General features: G+C 40.4%; 1 protein-coding gene across 1 annotated transcript; it reads right to left on the reverse strand.

Moving 5' to 3' along the window:
* Nucleotides 1-502: 502 nt before the first annotated feature.
* stmp1 (short transmembrane mitochondrial protein 1) lies at nucleotides 503-15,229 on the reverse strand. Its single transcript, XM_072552164.1, has 3 exons — nucleotides 15,102-15,229; nucleotides 6,046-6,099; nucleotides 503-983 (listed from the first exon to the last, which is right to left on the reverse strand). Exons 1-3 carry the CDS (start codon nucleotides 15,114-15,116, stop codon nucleotides 903-905), a joined length of 150 nt encoding a protein of 49 aa, XP_072408265.1. The 5' UTR covers nucleotides 15,117-15,229; the 3' UTR covers nucleotides 503-902.
* Nucleotides 15,230-18,255: the final 3,026 nt, after the last annotated feature.

Consider the following 18,255-nt stretch of genomic DNA (forward strand, 5'->3'; position numbering starts at 1 on the left):
TGTCTGCAAGGTATGATTCTACAAGAATGACTAGGTCAGGTTGTTACTTAACTAGTCTGTGAGACAGCTCTCCTAATTTTGTCACTAGCTCCCAGATGTTGTTAAGAAGGCCTTTACAGGTCAACAGGGCTGTATTTGCCATTGTCACATCTGGTGCCTAAGATGTTAATAGTTGAAGTGGTTTCATTTATTTTTTGAGACTTTGTAGTAATTGTTACAATTAAGTAGCTTGCTAGGTCATTTCAGATGGCAGTTAAGAGTTAATCACATTGTTCGGAGCATGAAGTCACATATTGGCCAGAATGGGTAAGGATGTCAAATCTCCTTCCCTAACCAGGCATTAGGAAACTAGATAGATGTTTCCAACAATGGTTTCATGGCCATCGTTAAAATCAATTCAAGATTTCTTAACGAATGGTATAATTTTCTATTCATCTCACAGCCAAGCAGCTCATTATTTTACTTTATGTAAAGAATAAAAGAATGACAATGCTGAAACACATTTTGTTACAATACCAGTGACTCTATATTAGATTGTAATGAATTAAAAGACACTGTTCTCAATATACAAAGAGCAGCACAGCAGAGTCAACATAGAGTTCATGAGGTCATTACTGGCTTTTCAGCACAGACCTTCAGTCACAATTTAGTTCCACTCACTAAAATTGACATCCCCTCAAATATTAAATTGGCTACACAAATAAAAGTAGTATTAAATCCCAACTGGATCAAAACAATAGCTCACCGGTAATATAAATACTGGTGTCTCAGAACTTTACTGACTGCTTAATTGATGCTAATTTGTACTGAAATGGGCCCAAAACAGTGTGTTTCTTATTGCATCCAGTCCATATAGTGCTTGGGACTGAATGCAGATGTCCCAATCTTATCCATTGTAAACCTCAGGATCCATCACTTGGCGGTTTTCTTCGGGTTTCTGCATCTTTCTTGAATTCTTCAAACTTCTTATAGATATTTGGAATCTGAAAACAGAACAATACATCTGGGTATAAACTTTCTTCTATTCTAAATAAACAAAGTTCTAAAAAACTGGCAAGAAAATCTTAAAAATGAACTTAAATAGTTTAGCCTACAAATTCAGCCTCTAAGGAAGTTCGAGGTCCTGATTTTTACAAAGTCATTGTCAATGTAAAACTTGCATGACATCTTACTGGATTAAGTCCAAGGCAGACTTTGGGACAAGCAACAACCAGAGTGTTGTGGATAGCAAAGTTTGGTATCCATGGGAATGCCCTCAACTAGGATCTTGGGTTCATGTCACACTACACACTACACAATACACACACACACACACACACACACACACACACACACACACACACACACACACACACACACACACACACACACACACACACACACACACACACACACACACACACACACACACACACACACACACACACACACACACACACACACACACACACACACACACACACACACACACACGTCTTACATACTCCCACACCCAAACAGACCCTCCCTCACACACGAACGCTCTCTCATATACACACACACACACACACACACACGTACACCCCCGCACTCACACTAACACACACATCCTCTCATATATCCCATCTCTCTCACACACACACACACACACATTTAACCAAGCTTACACACACACACAATCACATGCATTCATACCCACATGCACACTCAATCTGTCACTCCTACCTATATACACACAAGCTTATGGGGTGAATTTGTTTCTACAGAATTATTTTGCTCAAAAACTGCACAAATCCATGTAAGATTCAAGCTATACAGAGAGTTTGTCAGTCTGACATGGCTTTGGAACACAGACAGACTTCTCAACTATTGTTTAAAAAGCTGAGCTAACAAGAATGTAATTTAAAAGATGTTCTTATAAAAGATTAAAGTTTTAATCTAAGATTGTTTACTATATCACATCTCCATGACACTGGACTCCTTTGGCTATAAATTCTGTGAGCATGATCTTAATCTCCACAACCACCTAATGAAGGAGAGGTGCTCCCAAATAAAGCTGTTCAATTATAACCTGGCGTTATGCAATTTTAACTTACTGGAGTAAAGCATGCTAGCTAGTTATATTTGTGTATTTCTACCATGAAATACTAATAGTTGAATTATGGTTAAAAATGTCTAAACTCAAGATGGATGCAAAAATTACTTCAGTTACAGCAAAGTTTCAACTCTGATCAGATCTCAAGAACTATCCATGTATAAGCCTGTAACATTCTGTTTGCAATATGTTTAAACATTCTTTCAGGAAACTGCACTGTGAAGCACAAGCCCATAGCACAAGACACAAAACCCCAAGTCCCAAATGGATGTTCATGTTGCACAGCAGTCCGTGTTACCAATTTCACAGAACAGTCTCACAATCATGTGCTTAATATACCCACTATTTTGACATTGCCTTCAATGCCTTGGAACAGTTACCATCACAAGCAGGTGATTTCATTGGTACGACATATTTCAGGTCACATTATATACTGAAGTCCCAAAGATAATATTGCTAACTTCATTTAAATGCATTCTGCATGGATAGAGCATTTATGCATATGTTCGAAGTGAGAGAGACAATGTTCAAAGCATTTGGATTCAAGTATCTAAGAATAGTGAAACTCAGTGCATAGGTAGGGCTGCTTTTTGCTGGTGGTATCCCAAATGGCCCATACATTTAAGGTCTGCTAATTCGTCCTCTAAATATACGACTGCAGCTTTCTAAGTTAGGCAATAGAAATCTATGAACAAATCTAGTGAATGGCCTAAAGATTGATGTTAGAACAATGGGGATAGCTTAGTAATTTTATTCAATGCCTGCCACCTTAAAACTTGAGTACTTTCTGTATAACTCCTTTCCCTGTTTAAAAGTGTATCTTCAATTTGAGTAGTGGGAGCAAGATCAAATGTCGTCCTTTTCTTTGGACAACCTGCACCCTGTGGACCAACTGTTCCTTGAATTAACTAATCTTAAGTTTGAGAAAGTTAGCTACTTGCAACGAAGATTTCAGTGAAATTATGAAGCAAGCTTCTTTGACCCCTATCTCAACTTTAAGCAACCAAGCCTATTTCTTAAAATTCATTATCTTCAGAGGTAATTAGTATTTGTTTGAGAAGTACTCAAATTTTGCATGGAAACCCTAACAGGAAATCCCAATTTCTTAGCCTGGCAGTCCTGTGGATCAAGATTCAGGAATTACAGGCTACCCAAATTACAGCAAGAATATCCAGTATAGCAATTTGTAAGTTTCTCAGTCTGAGTGTGTTACCACATAGGAATTGAATCACCTTGCAGGCACTAGTATTCCTGTTGCTGCTTCACTGATTTGTAGGCATTTGCGAACAAACATAACCTACAGGCATTAGCAATCTGCCAGAAACCTATGACCACTATATTACTGTACAAAGAACAAAAATTAGCTTTTAAAAACACTAGATTATATATAATCAGACAAATGGGATAAACAGGAATAAGAGCTGAGCCATATTAGACATACTGCTGAGGATAGAAATTTGTGCATCGATTCTTGTACACTTATGTTTTTGGGAATATGGGTTCAGACCAACTATGTATCTCAGTTTGTGGGATCAGCATTTAATGAGTCAAAACAGCTTTCTGTTCTGATCACAAACAAACACTTTGCAAAGGAAGAGAAGCTGAAAAATGGGAAAATGCTCATTATCCTCTTAAAGGTTTGGACCATGCTGTTTGATTATTGTCTAAAAGTAATCTAGTCATTAAAATATACGGTAACAGAATCTTTGGAAGAGGTCAAGGAAAACACAAGTTCCTCTTGGTTCCATATTATCTTAAGTTTGCAGTGTGCCCCTTTTAACAGACTGCAATTTAATATTAGTTTAAATGAAATGTACAGATCATTTGAATCAAACCACTGTCTGCTGTAGTCAGGCTGAAATAGTAAAGCTGAATACCAAGTTTAATAGTGAATTGTGATCTCAATAAATAATATCAAACAATCATACTATTTGCTGTGGCTTAGCTCTCATATTGAATATTGTAACTAAACTAATTAAAGACAAGAACTTGATTGTGCAGTTGCAACAAATAATATAGATGCTTAAAGCAACAGAAAATAGGACAAGAAAACAGTTCACATAAAGAGCATTCTTTAAAGATAGTCAAGAGTGCAGAGTACATCAGGTTATCTTCATGCCATTATCTTCAGAAAAGATTGTTATGAAGAACCAAACCAAAAGGAAGTGAAACAAACCAGGTACACAACATCTGCTCGAGTGATTTCATAAATTTCTAACAATAACTGACTAGAATTCAGGAAGTTCTCCTATAACACACATTTATTAAACGCGGTTTATATGTAACGCTGTTTGTGAATTGGTGAACCGTTTTTTGATAAAGCGATAGTGACGCAATTTACGTCCCCTGCACTAGGTGTCACAGTACATGGAGGATTGGACTCTGTGACGGCATCACATGATCAGTCAGCGCATGCACACCTCTCATGAAGAGCTTCATGAAAGATATTGTGAAATGTTTGTGCTCGTGAACTTGGAAAAGCATTGTGAAAATGCCTCCACAGCCACCAAGAAGCTGGGATCAATCTGTTAATTTAAAAATTTAGAGTTCAAATAAGAGTGAAATTTCACTGGAATTGACCAACAGTAGAAGGACAGTGTTGAGGAACAGTTTGAAACTTGACTTTGCTGTTTGTATTAAGAGCTTTTTTTCTCTCATATTATTTTTAAAAAATACTTGCAGACTCCTGTGAATCTGTCTCAGTGACTAATTACGATAGTAACAACCTGAAAAAAAAACCATGGTCAGCCAGCTGCTCTGGGTGGTCAGAATCAGGAAACTCTGCACATGGTGGGTGAGGGAGAGAAAGGTGGGTGGCACACTTACTTTTGGTGCATGTGTCTTGAGGGGGTGAGTAGGCTCTGCAGAAGAGATTCAGGGTTAGTCAGGATCAGATATTTGTGGGGATGAGAGAGAGTGGGGAAAAATATTGCAGGAAATGTTGGGTACCGTAGCAGAGATAGAGTGTGAGGTATCAACGAGGAGATGGTGGCACTTTCACAGGCAGAGTGGAGAAGATCATTGATCGTCTTCCTACATTCTGTGCATTCCTTCAGATAGTTGCGGCTGCACTGGCCTGGATGGCAATCCTGGTCCAGGTTGGCATGGTTCCAGTAGAACATCATTCTCTGTTGGCCTGGGGAGAGAAAGACGTCCTGCTTCTGCATCACCCCATCCCCATCCCCATCAGCAGCATCTCCATGTCCCTGCCCACAAAGAGAGGCACCAATTTTCCATTGTCTGCCCAGGGCCAATATCAGGAACCATGCAGGACAGCTCCGGACTCAACCCGTGTCTGGTGCATGATATCTTTTAAAAGATGGTGCTGCACCACAGATATTGGTCAATTCTGGAACATCCAGTAAGTGGTGAGTTGTTTTGGAAAGGGTACATGTTATGATGGTGCTAGAATGCGAGAGAATGCACTGAAGAGTAGGGTAGGTAATAAATCAGGCTAAGTTTGGGGACAGACATCCCCAAGCATCACAATGTGAACCCCTCTGAAAAATTGACAAAACTGACACTTAGCGAAATAAATGAAGATTTAGCCCTGACTTGTGCAGTGTTAACATTGGATGGGATCAGAAGATTGGCTAAAATGTAATGCAGCCAGCAAGTATAGATGCTAATCGAGAGTAATCAGTTGAAGATTCTGATGAATTGCACTATATAGTACCATACAATAGATCAACATTTACTTAGACTGTGCTATCATTTATGTTAGGCCAACTACTATTTTTGTTTCGATTTTTACTGGTTCGCCCAAACCCAGTTTTTCCCAAAGGCCCCATTATTTCTATTGCATGATTTTCTGTAACACAGTGTCGCAAGGGAAAGCAACTATGGGGTTATAGGAGAACTATCTGTATTATAAAAATACAAGAACCATAACACATTAGCATTCTGTGCTTTGATCCTGACTTATGTAAAATTATCCCTGGGAATACACAGATTCATTTTCATAAACATACCTGATAATTTTGAGCCAGATACATTCCCACTAGATTCCCAAAAGTAAACCCTACCTGAAATAGAAAACACATTAACAGACAAGTTATTAAAATAGATGTTCATAAATAATACCTTTCATAGGGCAGAACATTAAACCATCTGAGTATGTTTGCACACACGTATACATGAATGGTTAATGGAGCATGATACTTCAAACATCTAGAATTGAAATTAGTGGGAAGCGAAGTTTCCCAAAGTAAACTTTTGACAGTGCTGTAAAAAGAGGTGTGGGATTATATACATATATAAAAAAAAGAGTTCCACAGTTCCTTTTGTAATGACGAGCACTGAAGCTGCCCCAGCCCTATTGGCTAATGACATTACAAGAGTTAATCAACGGCTCTTACTCTGTGCTTATTGCTGGTAAAGGGAAGGCAGAATCATGTCAGAATTTCTGACATAAGTGACAGAACAGCTCTGCTCACATTTACAGGAAATTTACTTATAGAATCTTTTTCTAGGGTAGGAACATTTTACGCCAATGCCAGCCAGCACAAAAATAAAGCTGTACAAATATTAACCTGAACAGAAAACCAGAAAATAGTGCAGTCCAACTAAAGTTTCAACTGCACCCTCATTGCCCTCTGTAACATCTATGTGCACAACAACATTTATCACAACCCAGTCTAAACAATCCCACTACTGTAGTCCCCATTTCATTGTTTCAAGTCCAAGGGCTAGAGCAATAAACGTACCTGACAGAGCTGGCTTAGTCTCCTTGGTATGTCAAATATTAATAATTGGTGGCTGTGTCTTTACTTACTTAGGTCCCAAATTCTAGACTGTCCTCCACTACACCCTTTTGACTCTATACCTCACTTTCTTCCTCAAGAAACCCCTTAGAACATCTCTCATTGTCTCAACCATCAGTTATTTTAACCACATACAAAGATGTTAGGTCAAGTGTCATATTTTGTCTCAATGCTCCTGTTGAGTACCTTGGGATATTTCATTACTGAAAGCTTTATAGGAATACAAGCTGTTGTTAGTCATCCATGACTAGATGCTATCTTTGTGTGATTGAGACTCATGCCCTTCTGCCAGTAACAACCATTTTATTGAGGACCACCCTGGTAATTAGTACCTTTAATCATAATGGATAAACAATCTCCAAATGCCCTCTTTTTGCCAAATGAAAGGCGATTAGGGACTATTTTGACAAAACAACAATTTATCTTTAGATATCACTTTTTGAAAAGGAACATAAAAGTTGAGGAACAGAAACTGAGCTAATAAATGGTGAAACAAGCTCGAGAGGTACCCGTTCCTATGTTCTATGCACTACCTTAACTAATCAATCAGAGTATCTCCAGCAATTATTTATCTTTTCAACCCCATAACTTTCTCAGTATTTCTCCAATGCTTAACATTTCCTACCATCCTCTTTCTCATCTACACACTGTCCCTTGGTGACATAATCTAAACACAGAGGGGCAGCTTCAATACCAGAAAGGCAGAGCTCACTTTTTTTGGCTCCTGCCACAACATTATCAAAGAGACCATATTCATCTCCAGTTAACCCACCATCAGTGTTCTTTCTGGTCTATGTTGTCTCTCAGTCTTCCAACACACCTAATCTTAATTATCTTCATTTACAAATCACTTCAGAGTCTCAAACTACCATATTGCTTAACCATTTCATGTCTTACAACTGCCTTTCAAAACTCTACATTTCATCAACAAAACATCTCATGCATTTCTTTCTTCTGTTTTCCCACCATCAAAAAGTAGCCCATGCGTTCAGCATTTTAGACCTCGTGCTGGAATTATATGCTTAGACCACTTTGTTTTGCCTTTTTCTTCCTTCAAGAATTAGAGTCTCCCTGCTCTAGGAAGGATGTTCTGAAACTTGAAAGGGTTGAGGAAAGATTTACAAGGATGTTGCCAGGATTGGAGGGTTTGAGCTATAGGGAGAGGCTGAATAGACTGAGGTTATTTTCCCTGGAGTCTCAGAGGGGTAACCTTATAGAGGTTTATAAAATCATGAGGGGCATTAATAGCATGAGTAGGCAAGGTCTTTTTCTCAGGGTAGGAAGGCCAAAACTAGATGGCAAAGGGCAAAGATTTAAGGTGAGGCGCGGGGGGGGGGGGGGGGGGGGGAAAGAGAGATATAAAAGAGATCTAAGGGGAAACTTTTTCAAGCAGACGGTGATGCTTGTATGGAATGAGCTGCCAGAGGAAGTGGTGGAGGCTGGTACAATTACAACATTTAAAAGGTATTTGGATGCGTATATGAATAGGAAGGGTTTAAGAGTGATATTGGCCAAATGCTGGTAAATGTACTAGATTTATTTAGGATATCTGGTCAGCATGGACGAGGTAGACTGAAAGGTCTGTTTCCATGCTGTACTGCTCTATGACTCCATGACGTTCCTGAAACCAAATGCTTTGACTAAGCTTTTAGTCACATGATTTAATGTCTCACATTTTTGGCTCATTATCCATTTCTAGCCGATTCAATCTCTGAACTTGGTGTCGGGGGGGGGCTCTTCATAATTTTAGGTATTACATACTAGAAAGTTGCTGAATCTGCAAAGGGAAAAGGAGATTAGCATTTTAGTTGTATAGCTTGATAACATTGACTTGACTTTTCTCCTTTACGGATGCTAGCTGCTCTGCAGTACATTTATAGGAATAAGGTTTTTCCCAATGTTCTATAACCTTACTGTTGTAAATTTCATAAATTAGAGCTAAAAACTTTGAAAGCTTATTAAGCAGAATTGTTAACAGTAAAGTAAAAAGTGTACCCATTCCATTCTGTAATCCTTGACAGTCCGTCAACACTCCCTGACCTCTGCATTCCTCTGGTCTATCCGCCATTTTCTTACCCCCCACCATGAGTGGCTGTGCTTCAGTTGTGTGCGCCCTAAGCTCTGGAACTCCTGATACACACCTCCCGATTTGTCCACATTTAGTTCAGGTACTCTTTAAAACACAACTCTTTAGTCAAGTTTTTAATCTGCTTTTCTAATACCTCATTCAGTGTGGTGTCAAATTTTGACTCAGAGCTTCACTGTGGAATACAATATTAAACAAGCTGCATAAAACCTAAGTTGTTGTTTAAATGAAAATTTTTGAAGCATTAAGAGAATTTTAATAAAGTTTCTTTTCCCAATGAAATAGCAATAGCAGTATTTAACGACTAATACTGCAGCATACACTCAAAACAAACACAGCCTGGCTGAGCCTTAGAAAGGAGTGCTGAATCACATTTAAACTGGGTGAATTACAAGTTGCACTGGAAAATAATTCTTAAACTTTCAAAATATTCATATTACATAAAATAACATTTTATTGTTGTTATGGTGAACTGACACAAGAGAATATGTATTTATTGTTTATGCATGAACATGTTATAGTGCAAAATGACCATCCCAAGGGCCAATTCATTGCAGTTACTTCAGTTTCTGGTCTTCTTTAAAGACTTAAGTTCAGCTGGTTGGCAGGCCACAGGATTCACAGCAAAAGCTTTTTTGCGCCCCCCCCCCAACATACTGAAAGGTAAAGTCTTACCAGACCATAGGACTGTTCTCCAATGACAGAGAGATAACTGGTGCTGATTTAACCTGATGGTCAACAGTATTGTGCTGGAAAAGCACAGCAGCTCAGGCAACACCCAAGGAGCAGGAGAGTCAACGTTCGGGCTTATGCCCGAAACATCAAATCTCCTGCTCCTTGGATGCTGCCTGACCTGCTGTGCTTTTCCAGCACCACTGTCTCGACTCTGATCTCCAGCATCTCCAGTCCTCACTTTCTCCTCCTTAACCTGAGGGTCACCATGGCTCAGGCGAGAGAGAGATTAGATTAGATTCCCTGCAGTATGGAAACATGGCCTTCGGCCCAACAAGTCCACACTGACCCTCCGAACAGTAACCCACCCAGCCCCATTCTGTCTGACTAATGCACCTAACACTATGGGCAATTTAGCATGGCCAATTCACCTAAGCTGCACATCTTTGGATTGTGGAAGGAAACTGGAGCACCCAGAGGAAACCCACGCAGACATGGGGAAAATATGCAAACTCCACACAGACAGTTGTCTGAGGTAGGAATTAAGAGGGGTAATACTTCACTCAGCCAGTACAGGAATTGAATCCAAGCTATTGCTGTCACTCTGCGTTGCAAACAAGCTGATCAGCCAACTGGACTAACTGACCCTTTCTGTCAAATACTGTCAAAAGTTGTTAGTTTGTACATCTAAATTCTCTCTACCCCTTTCCTTGTTGCCCTATTTACGATCTATCCTGCCCTAAACTCTGTTGCATTCTAACCTATTTACTTGGTCATCACCTCAAACCTCAGGAGCTATATAGGAATCAATCTGTCAACATCTATCATTACCCTGCCTCAATTCAGCAAGCTCTCTCCTCCTTTTGTTTGACCATCAACTCTCAACCAACTAACTTTCAAACATTTATCATGTGTGGGAAGTGTTTCCTAACTTCACTCTTAAAAAAAAGTTTTGTCGTTAATCTTTACACAACCACTTAGACTTAAAAACCAGCAGAAATAGTTCCTATCTACCTTATCAATTTTCAGAATATCTTGTAACCTTTCATGTCATTCCTTGCAGTCTACAGTATATTCCAGGGATTGTAACCCCCTAGTTTGTGATCACTCCTCCTAATTTAACTCTTGGAAATTAAAGTATCACTCTGGTAAAACTCTCAAAGATCAAAATATTTTGCCTATAATGTGATGCCCAGAACTGCTCCAGGCATGATTTAACCAGGAGTTTACACAGTTGAGGTATGGCTTCTATCACCTTGCCTTGCAGGTCTGTGGGTGTAAAGGCCAATATTCATCATTTTGATTACTTCATGCACCTATTTGTGAAACTTCAGGGATACAAAGTACCTGTACACCAAATATCTTTGGATCTCCACTGTTTCTAGCATTTCACCTTTGTCCTATTCTATCTATTTTCCCCTTAATGCCCAACTATGTTCTTTACAACGTTGACTCTTTTTGCATCATTGGCATACTTGGACACATGACATTCTAACCGATCTATATCATTAATAAATACGACATATTTGAGATCGAAATGTAGATCTTTGCAGGATACTAATCGTCACATCTCACTAATTATTAGACCTGCCCATTATCTCCCTTCTCTGTCTCATGTGGCCAAGCCAACTTTTTATCACATCAATAATTTGCCTTCAGTTCCTTGAGTTTGAACTTTAGCTAAAGTGAAGTACTTTGTTAGAAGTCTTCTGGAAGTCCAGAGCATCCATTCATGCTCCCCTTGTCCATTACTTTAATCATCAGATTAATAAAAAACAAATAGCTTCACCCTGGGAATAGTCCATAAAGCAGTGTCCTGTGTCACAGTGACTCAGAATGAACCTCAACCAACACTATTGTATCTCCCTCCAGGCCTTCTTTGCAAAGGCACATTTCAACAGGAGATGAGCCAGTCTCTGTGCTGTATAACTATTTGACTCTTCCACATCACAGCCACTTAGGTAATAAAGGGGTGAGATTCCAGGTTTGTAGGAAGGGGCTTTCTTATCACCTTCAAGCTAATTCTTGGTCATAGTTTAAAAGTTCTGGCAACAATGCATTTGACCAAATGACTACAACAGACTACACACGGAACCAACCACCAGGATCTATCTTCTCTTTTCTCCCACAGGGACTGGACTGTATTCGCTACCGCATACAGGTACTAAATGCAACAAATTCACTGAAGATTCTGAGACAGCAACAGGCATTGCCGGAAAAGCTCAGCAGGTCAGGCAGCATCTGTAAAGAGAAATCAAAGTTAACGTTTCAGGACTGGTGACCTTTCCTCAGAACTGATGGTACCTAGGAAAATGTCAGTTTATAAGCAGAAGATAGGGTCAGCGAGGGAATAAAAAGTAAACATAGGTAGGGGATAGAACCCAAAGAGAGAAAGAAGAACGACTGTACCGTCAAAAGATTCAAGAACAATCTGGCTGGAAGGGTGAATAGATGTTAATAGAGACTATTAGTGGCTAACAATAGATAGTGTGTAATGGCAGACTATGTGATAACAAGGCCTAGTGTGTGAATTTGATTTCTCTTCACAGATATGGCAAACCTGCTGAGCTTTTCTGACAACTTCTATTTTTGTTTCTGACTGACAGCATCTACAGCTCTGAGACTTTTTATTCTGAGACAGCACCTTCCAAACCCACAACCATTTCCTTTGAGAAGGACAAGGGCAGCAGACACTTGGGAACATCATGACCTGCAAGCTCCCCTCCAAGCAACACACCATCCTGACTTGGAAATATATTACCACTCCTTCACTGTTGCTCAGTCAAAATCCTGGAATTCCTTCCCTAGGGGCATTTTAGGTTACCTATAGCACATGGACCAAAGTGGATCAAGAAGCAACTCACCCCCAACCACTTATGGGCATCTAGGGATAAGGAAAAAATGCGGCCCAGCCAGCGATGACCACATCCCATGATTGCACAAAATAAGGTGCACAAAACTAATCAAAATGACAAATACATACAATCACCACTTCATTGACTTACGGTCAAAGGTACTTTTCTACACGAACTCCCCTCACTAGGGACAGGTGGATACGGCACAGTCCAACTACTTGGAGCATGTCATGGCAATGTGGCCAGACCCACCCTTTCCAACACCAGGGACAGGCCGAACATTAGTATGGTGATACATGCTGTTTGCATACTAAAGAGTCTTTGCACAGCTTGATGCAGCTACACACAAAATGGCTGTCAGAATGAGGGAAAAGTTGGGCACATTTTTCCCCCTTTTACCTCGAGTTTCACACTTGTCATTATAAACAGGGTCCATTTCAAAACCTTCAGAAGATGGTTCAGCTAATCACTACAATACAGAGTGAGGAATGGGACAGACCCATGTCCCTAACAACAATTATCGTGGCAAGCACCAAAAATACACAATAAGGACCAGTCATTGTACTTTGCTTGAAAGGCCTGAGATATTGAGGAGACGGAAACTGCAAAAGCCCATGGGCTGTGTGCCTTGCTAAGAATGTAAATTGTGAACAGAATTACTGAAACGTACTGAGACACCCAAATATATCATGGTGCAAGGAGTACTGTGTGCAATTTTGGTCTCCTTATCTCAGGAAAGATACTGCCAAAGAGAGAGTGCAACAGATGTTCATTAGACAGATTCCTGGGATGGTGGGGCTATCCTAAGAAGAGAGATTGTACCCAACTTCAGTATGTCTCTCTTACATGGCCTTGGATTTTGGAATGTACCAGGCTACAACACTGAAGTGTTGACAGTATTTTACATTTGAATATTTATACCTCTACAATGCCAAATATATCCTCCCTGTGCTTTTGCAAAAGAGTGCAGGTGCTATGATGGCATCTGAAAAATAGCAACTCTGACAGTCTAAAACTCCCTCAGGGTTTCTCTGAAATGTTAGTCTAGAACTTGTGCACAAGTGTGGGCCTGTATTTTCTCTTAGCATTGCGAGCATCATTTTAGATTGCTTTCATTCTAGGTTTGACGTAGGCCGTATGATGCAAGGAGGTGCCATGTTAAAGAAGCCTCTTCTTGTCACTCACTCCTCTTCACTACTATTTCTCTGGTTCACAGCTTCAGTTCTTCCCTAATCCTTTGTATTACTTTACATCCTCTGGTTCGAGGCTTCTGTTGGCTGAATCTTACTGTTGCCACTAACTCTCCAGTTCAATGCTTCCTAACCTCCCTTCTTGCTGCTGAACCCTCTATCTCAGTTTATCACAAGCAAATCAAAACTGCTGTTCCTGCCTGTCACTATACAACTCCAGCGCTCTCGTTCACAGTAAAGGAGAGGGAAGCAGTAAAATGATTAAGGTAGGGACTGGCAGGTTTGGAAAGACCAAGAATCTGTAATGACCAAAGATCAAGGAATGGCAGAAGACATAAAATGGAGGATCACCAGCAATCAGATTATCAGGTCTGATGAAAACTCATGACCTGGAATGTAAACTCCATCTCGGTATCCAGCAGTATTGCCAAATTTGCTGAGTACTGCCAGCATTTTCAGTTTCCATTCTTTAATGTTCTGAATGGGTCATCAGCTTTCAGTTCACTCTGTTTAAGTTGGTTGCACTCATGCCTGATTCAGAAAGTCACACTTCAAATACTGGTGCACAAAATTCTCAACTAACATTTCAGCGAAACGCTGAGGAAGCTTTAGACTGTCAGAAGTGCTATTTTCAGATGCTAACATACCACACACATTCTTTTGTAAAAGCACAGGGAGGATATATTTGGTATTGTAGACACATCGATCTTCCAATGTAAAATACTGTCAACACTTCAGTGTTGTAGCCTGGTACATTCCAAAATCCAGGGTCATGTGAGAGACACATACTGAAGTTGGGAACAGCTTTTCAAAAGGGACAATTAAGAAAGATCATAAGACCCTTTTACCATCGTACACAGACAGGCAAAACAAAACACAGAATTCAAGTGGTATTTGTGGCATATAATTAATATTGTAGATATTAACAAAGAGCATATGTCATAACAACTGAAAGAAACTGATTTTATACAATGTCAACTTTGAATGGTCAAGTCATGTACTATTATACGTGACAAATAGTTTGGTTAGATCGGCTTTAGGCTGTGGGAAAAAACAAATAAATTGTATTTGAACGATGCCAGAATAATTGACACCGGCATGAAGCAACAAGCGGATAAATCCCATCCAAAGCCATCGTCTAGAGGAACACCTTCTAATTCCCTGAAACCAAAGTGAACCATATAGATGAATGACACTAACAGAAGTTCCTACCTACAGTAAATACAAAAGTACGCTGAGGAAGCCCCACATAGAACTGTCATTACCAGGAGCAGCTGCCTGAGAGGAGACAACAGCTAACGCCCATCATCAGAAACCGACCAGACTTGGGGAAGACTCCAGGGGAAGTTAGTGGAGGCCGCATCCTAAAGCTAAAGTTAAGCCTAAGCCCATCGCGGACACCCATTCAGAGCGGCTTCAGCTCAGGAAAGTCACCGTTCCCGTTTCCACTCACTCACTCACCAGGAACTGCAACATTGCGCTTTCTGCACGGACCTCAATACCTGGGCCCGCCGCGCTTCTTCCACTGGCCCAGCTCAGCAATGCGCAGGCGCGCCCTCACCCCACAAGGGCGGGATCACTGCGCCGCCATCTTGTGAAGGTCACAGCATCTGTTCTGTAGGCCCAGTATCCTGACAATAGCACACTGTCAATGGGAAAGAAACATTTTCCTACATATTATTGGTTAGGTACGGAAACCGCTGACTTTTACAAGATCTTGGTGGATAGCGTTGTCAAGTTTGGTGGTGGTTTCATCAAAGGATGCATAAGGCCTCTAACAACTAAATTCTTAGCAATTATTTCTATAACCAGTACGAAATGACTCTTAAAACTAACAGTTACATTAATTGTCCTGTAGTTTTTAAAAATATGACTTGTTTGAAGCAGTATCCAGCAGATTCATTTTTAATTGTTTTCAAGAGGTCGCAGAAAAGATCTCCAAGAATGATCACAATTACAAAATCATTACAACACAGGCCATTCAGTCTGTCCTATCTAGGAGCATATCACATAGTGTCATTCTCTTGCCTTTTCCCCATAAACATATACTTTGTTCCTTCATACAGATTTAATTCATTTTTGAATTACTATATCATGCTTCGAGGCAGTAACCTGATTTTTTGCTGCATGAACAATATTTTACTTGTATTAACCTTTTCTATTGTCAATTATTTTACATCTGTGCCCTCTCGTTCTTAACACTTCCATAGAATTACAGGGATTAGACACTTTAATCACCGAATGGTTATTGCCATCGGTCATGGAAGAGCAGAGCCAAGCAATTAAAAACCTTCAAAAGGTGGGTTTGCAAAGAAGTCTATTAAAAATACTGATATTTCAAAGTTTTTGCAAGGTTTGTAACTCAGGTTGGGGTGTAGGGTGTAGGTTTGATATCCAGACGTTTCATTACCTGGCTAGGTAACATCATCAGTGGCGACCTCCAAGTGAAGCAAAGCTGTTGTCTCCTGCTTTCTATTTATATCTTTCTCCTGGATGGGGTTCCTGGGGTTTGTGCTGATGTCATTTCCTGTTCGTTTTCCGAGGGGTTGAGAGATGGCATCGAGATCTATGTGTTTGTTTATGGCGTTGTGGTCGGAGTGCCAGGCCTCTAGGAATTCTCTGGCATGTCTTTGCTTAGCCTGTCCCAGGATAGATGTGTTATCCCAGTCAAAATGGTGGTTTTTTTCATCCGTGTGTAGGGCTATAAGGGAGAGAGGGTCGCATCTTTTTGTGGCTAGCTGGTGTTCGTGTATCCTGGTGGCTAACTTTCTTCCTGTTTGTCCTACGTAGTGTTTGTGGCAGTCCTTGCATGGAATTTTGTAGATGACGTTGGTTTTGTCCATGGGTTGTACTGGGTCTTTTAAGTTTGTTAGTTTTTGTTTGAGAGTGTTGGTGGGTTTGTGTGCTACTAGGATTCCGAGGGGTCTTAGTAGTCTGGCTGTCATTTCTGAAACTTCTTTGATATTATGGTAAGGTGGTTAGGGTTTATGGCTGTGCTTGGTCTGCTTGTCGTGGTTTGTTCTTGAGGAATCTGCGCACTGTATTATTTGAGTATCCATTCTTCTTGAATACATTGTATAGGTGATTCTCCTCTGTTTTCCGAAGTTCGTCTGTGCTGCAGTGTGTGGTGGCTCGTCAGAATAGTGTTCTGATACAGCTTCGTTTGTGTGTGTTGGGATGGTTGCTGGTGTAGTTAAGTATTTGGTCAGTGTTTGTCGGTTTTCTGTGTACGCAGGTTTGTAGTTCTCCGTTGTCCTTTCTTTTGACTGTGACGTCCAGGAATGCGAGTTTGTTGTCGGTTTCTTCCTCCTTGGTGAACTTTATGCCTGTGAGGGTGTTGTTGATGATATTAAATGTCTCTTCTATCTAGTTTCGTTTTATGATGACAAAGATGTCATCTACGTAGCGGACCCAGATTTTTGGTTTGATGGTTGGTAGGGCTGTTTGTTCTAGTCTTTGCATCACCTCTTCTGCTATGAATCCTGATAGCGGAGATCCCGTGGGTGTGTCATTGGTTTGTTTGTAGACTATGTTATTGAAAGTGAAGTGGGTGGTGAGGCACAGGTCCACTAGCTTCATGATGTTTTCGTTGGTAATGTGATTGATGGTCGTTGGTGTGTGTGTGATGATCTCTTCTAAAAGTGTGGTAAGTGTTTCTTTTGCCAGGTCAATGTTGATGGAGGTGAATAGTACTGTTACGTCGAATGAGATCATTGCTTTGTCTTCCTCTATTTTGGTGTTTTTGATGATTTTTAGGAATTCCTAGGTGGAGTGGATGGAGTGCTGTGACTCTTCTACTAGGTATTTCAGTCTTGCGTGTAGTTCTTTGGCCAGTCTGCAAGTTGGTGTTCCGGGTAGTGAGACTATGGGTCTGAGGGGGAATCTTCGCTATCAGGATATCAAACCTACAGCTCAGCGAGCAAACCTACACCCTAAATTTCACAAGGTTCTTGCAAGGTCATAAGTAAGGCTACATTTTATTTAGGAATGCTTAGGAGATTTGTTCTCAGCTTGTGGAATCTGTTTTACATCATGGATTGCAACATCTCCATTTACATCACTCATCATAGTAATTGTGTTTGTTTACAATCCAGAATGCAGGAGAAAGAAGAGGATAGACGGAACATAGCTTAAACAAAATAGAAGAGAAATAGAAAGGTAATGTATTGCATTCTCATGTGTGTTCTTTGTCTTCATAGCAGCCCAGGCCGACGTTCTAGGTTACCATTAAACAACATTTATTACACTGTTGATGTGTAAGGCTTTGTAGCAACCATTTAGGGATGTACAAGATCTAACTTCTTTGTTGTACTCACACATGACTTGATGTCACAGTGACATGATGACTTACCTCAGAGGCTCATCTGATCATTTGTGGGCAGCACGGTGGCACAGTGGTTAGCACTGCTGCCTCACAGCGCCAGAGACCCGGGTTCATTTTCCGCCTCAGACGACGGACTGTGTGGAGTCTGCATGTTCTCCCCATGTCTGCATGGTTTCCTCCGGGTGCTCCGGTTTCCTCCCACAGTCCAAAGATGTGCAGGTCAGATGAATTGGCCATGCTAAATTGCCCGTAGTGTTAGATAAGGGGTAAATGTAGGGGTATGGGTGGGTT

This window comes from Chiloscyllium punctatum, chromosome 32 (genome assembly GCF_047496795.1).
Source record: "Chiloscyllium punctatum isolate Juve2018m chromosome 32, sChiPun1.3, whole genome shotgun sequence".
Taxonomy (NCBI): Eukaryota; Metazoa; Chordata; class Chondrichthyes; order Orectolobiformes; family Hemiscylliidae; genus Chiloscyllium; species Chiloscyllium punctatum.

Bases quoted from the DNA above. Each gene is read 5' to 3' on its own strand.
- stmp1 (XM_072552164.1), bottom strand. The intron at 984-6,045 runs GTATGTTTATGA...TTCTGTTTTCAG, and splicing joins ATCTGGCTCAAAATTATCAG to ATTCCAAATATCTATAAGAA.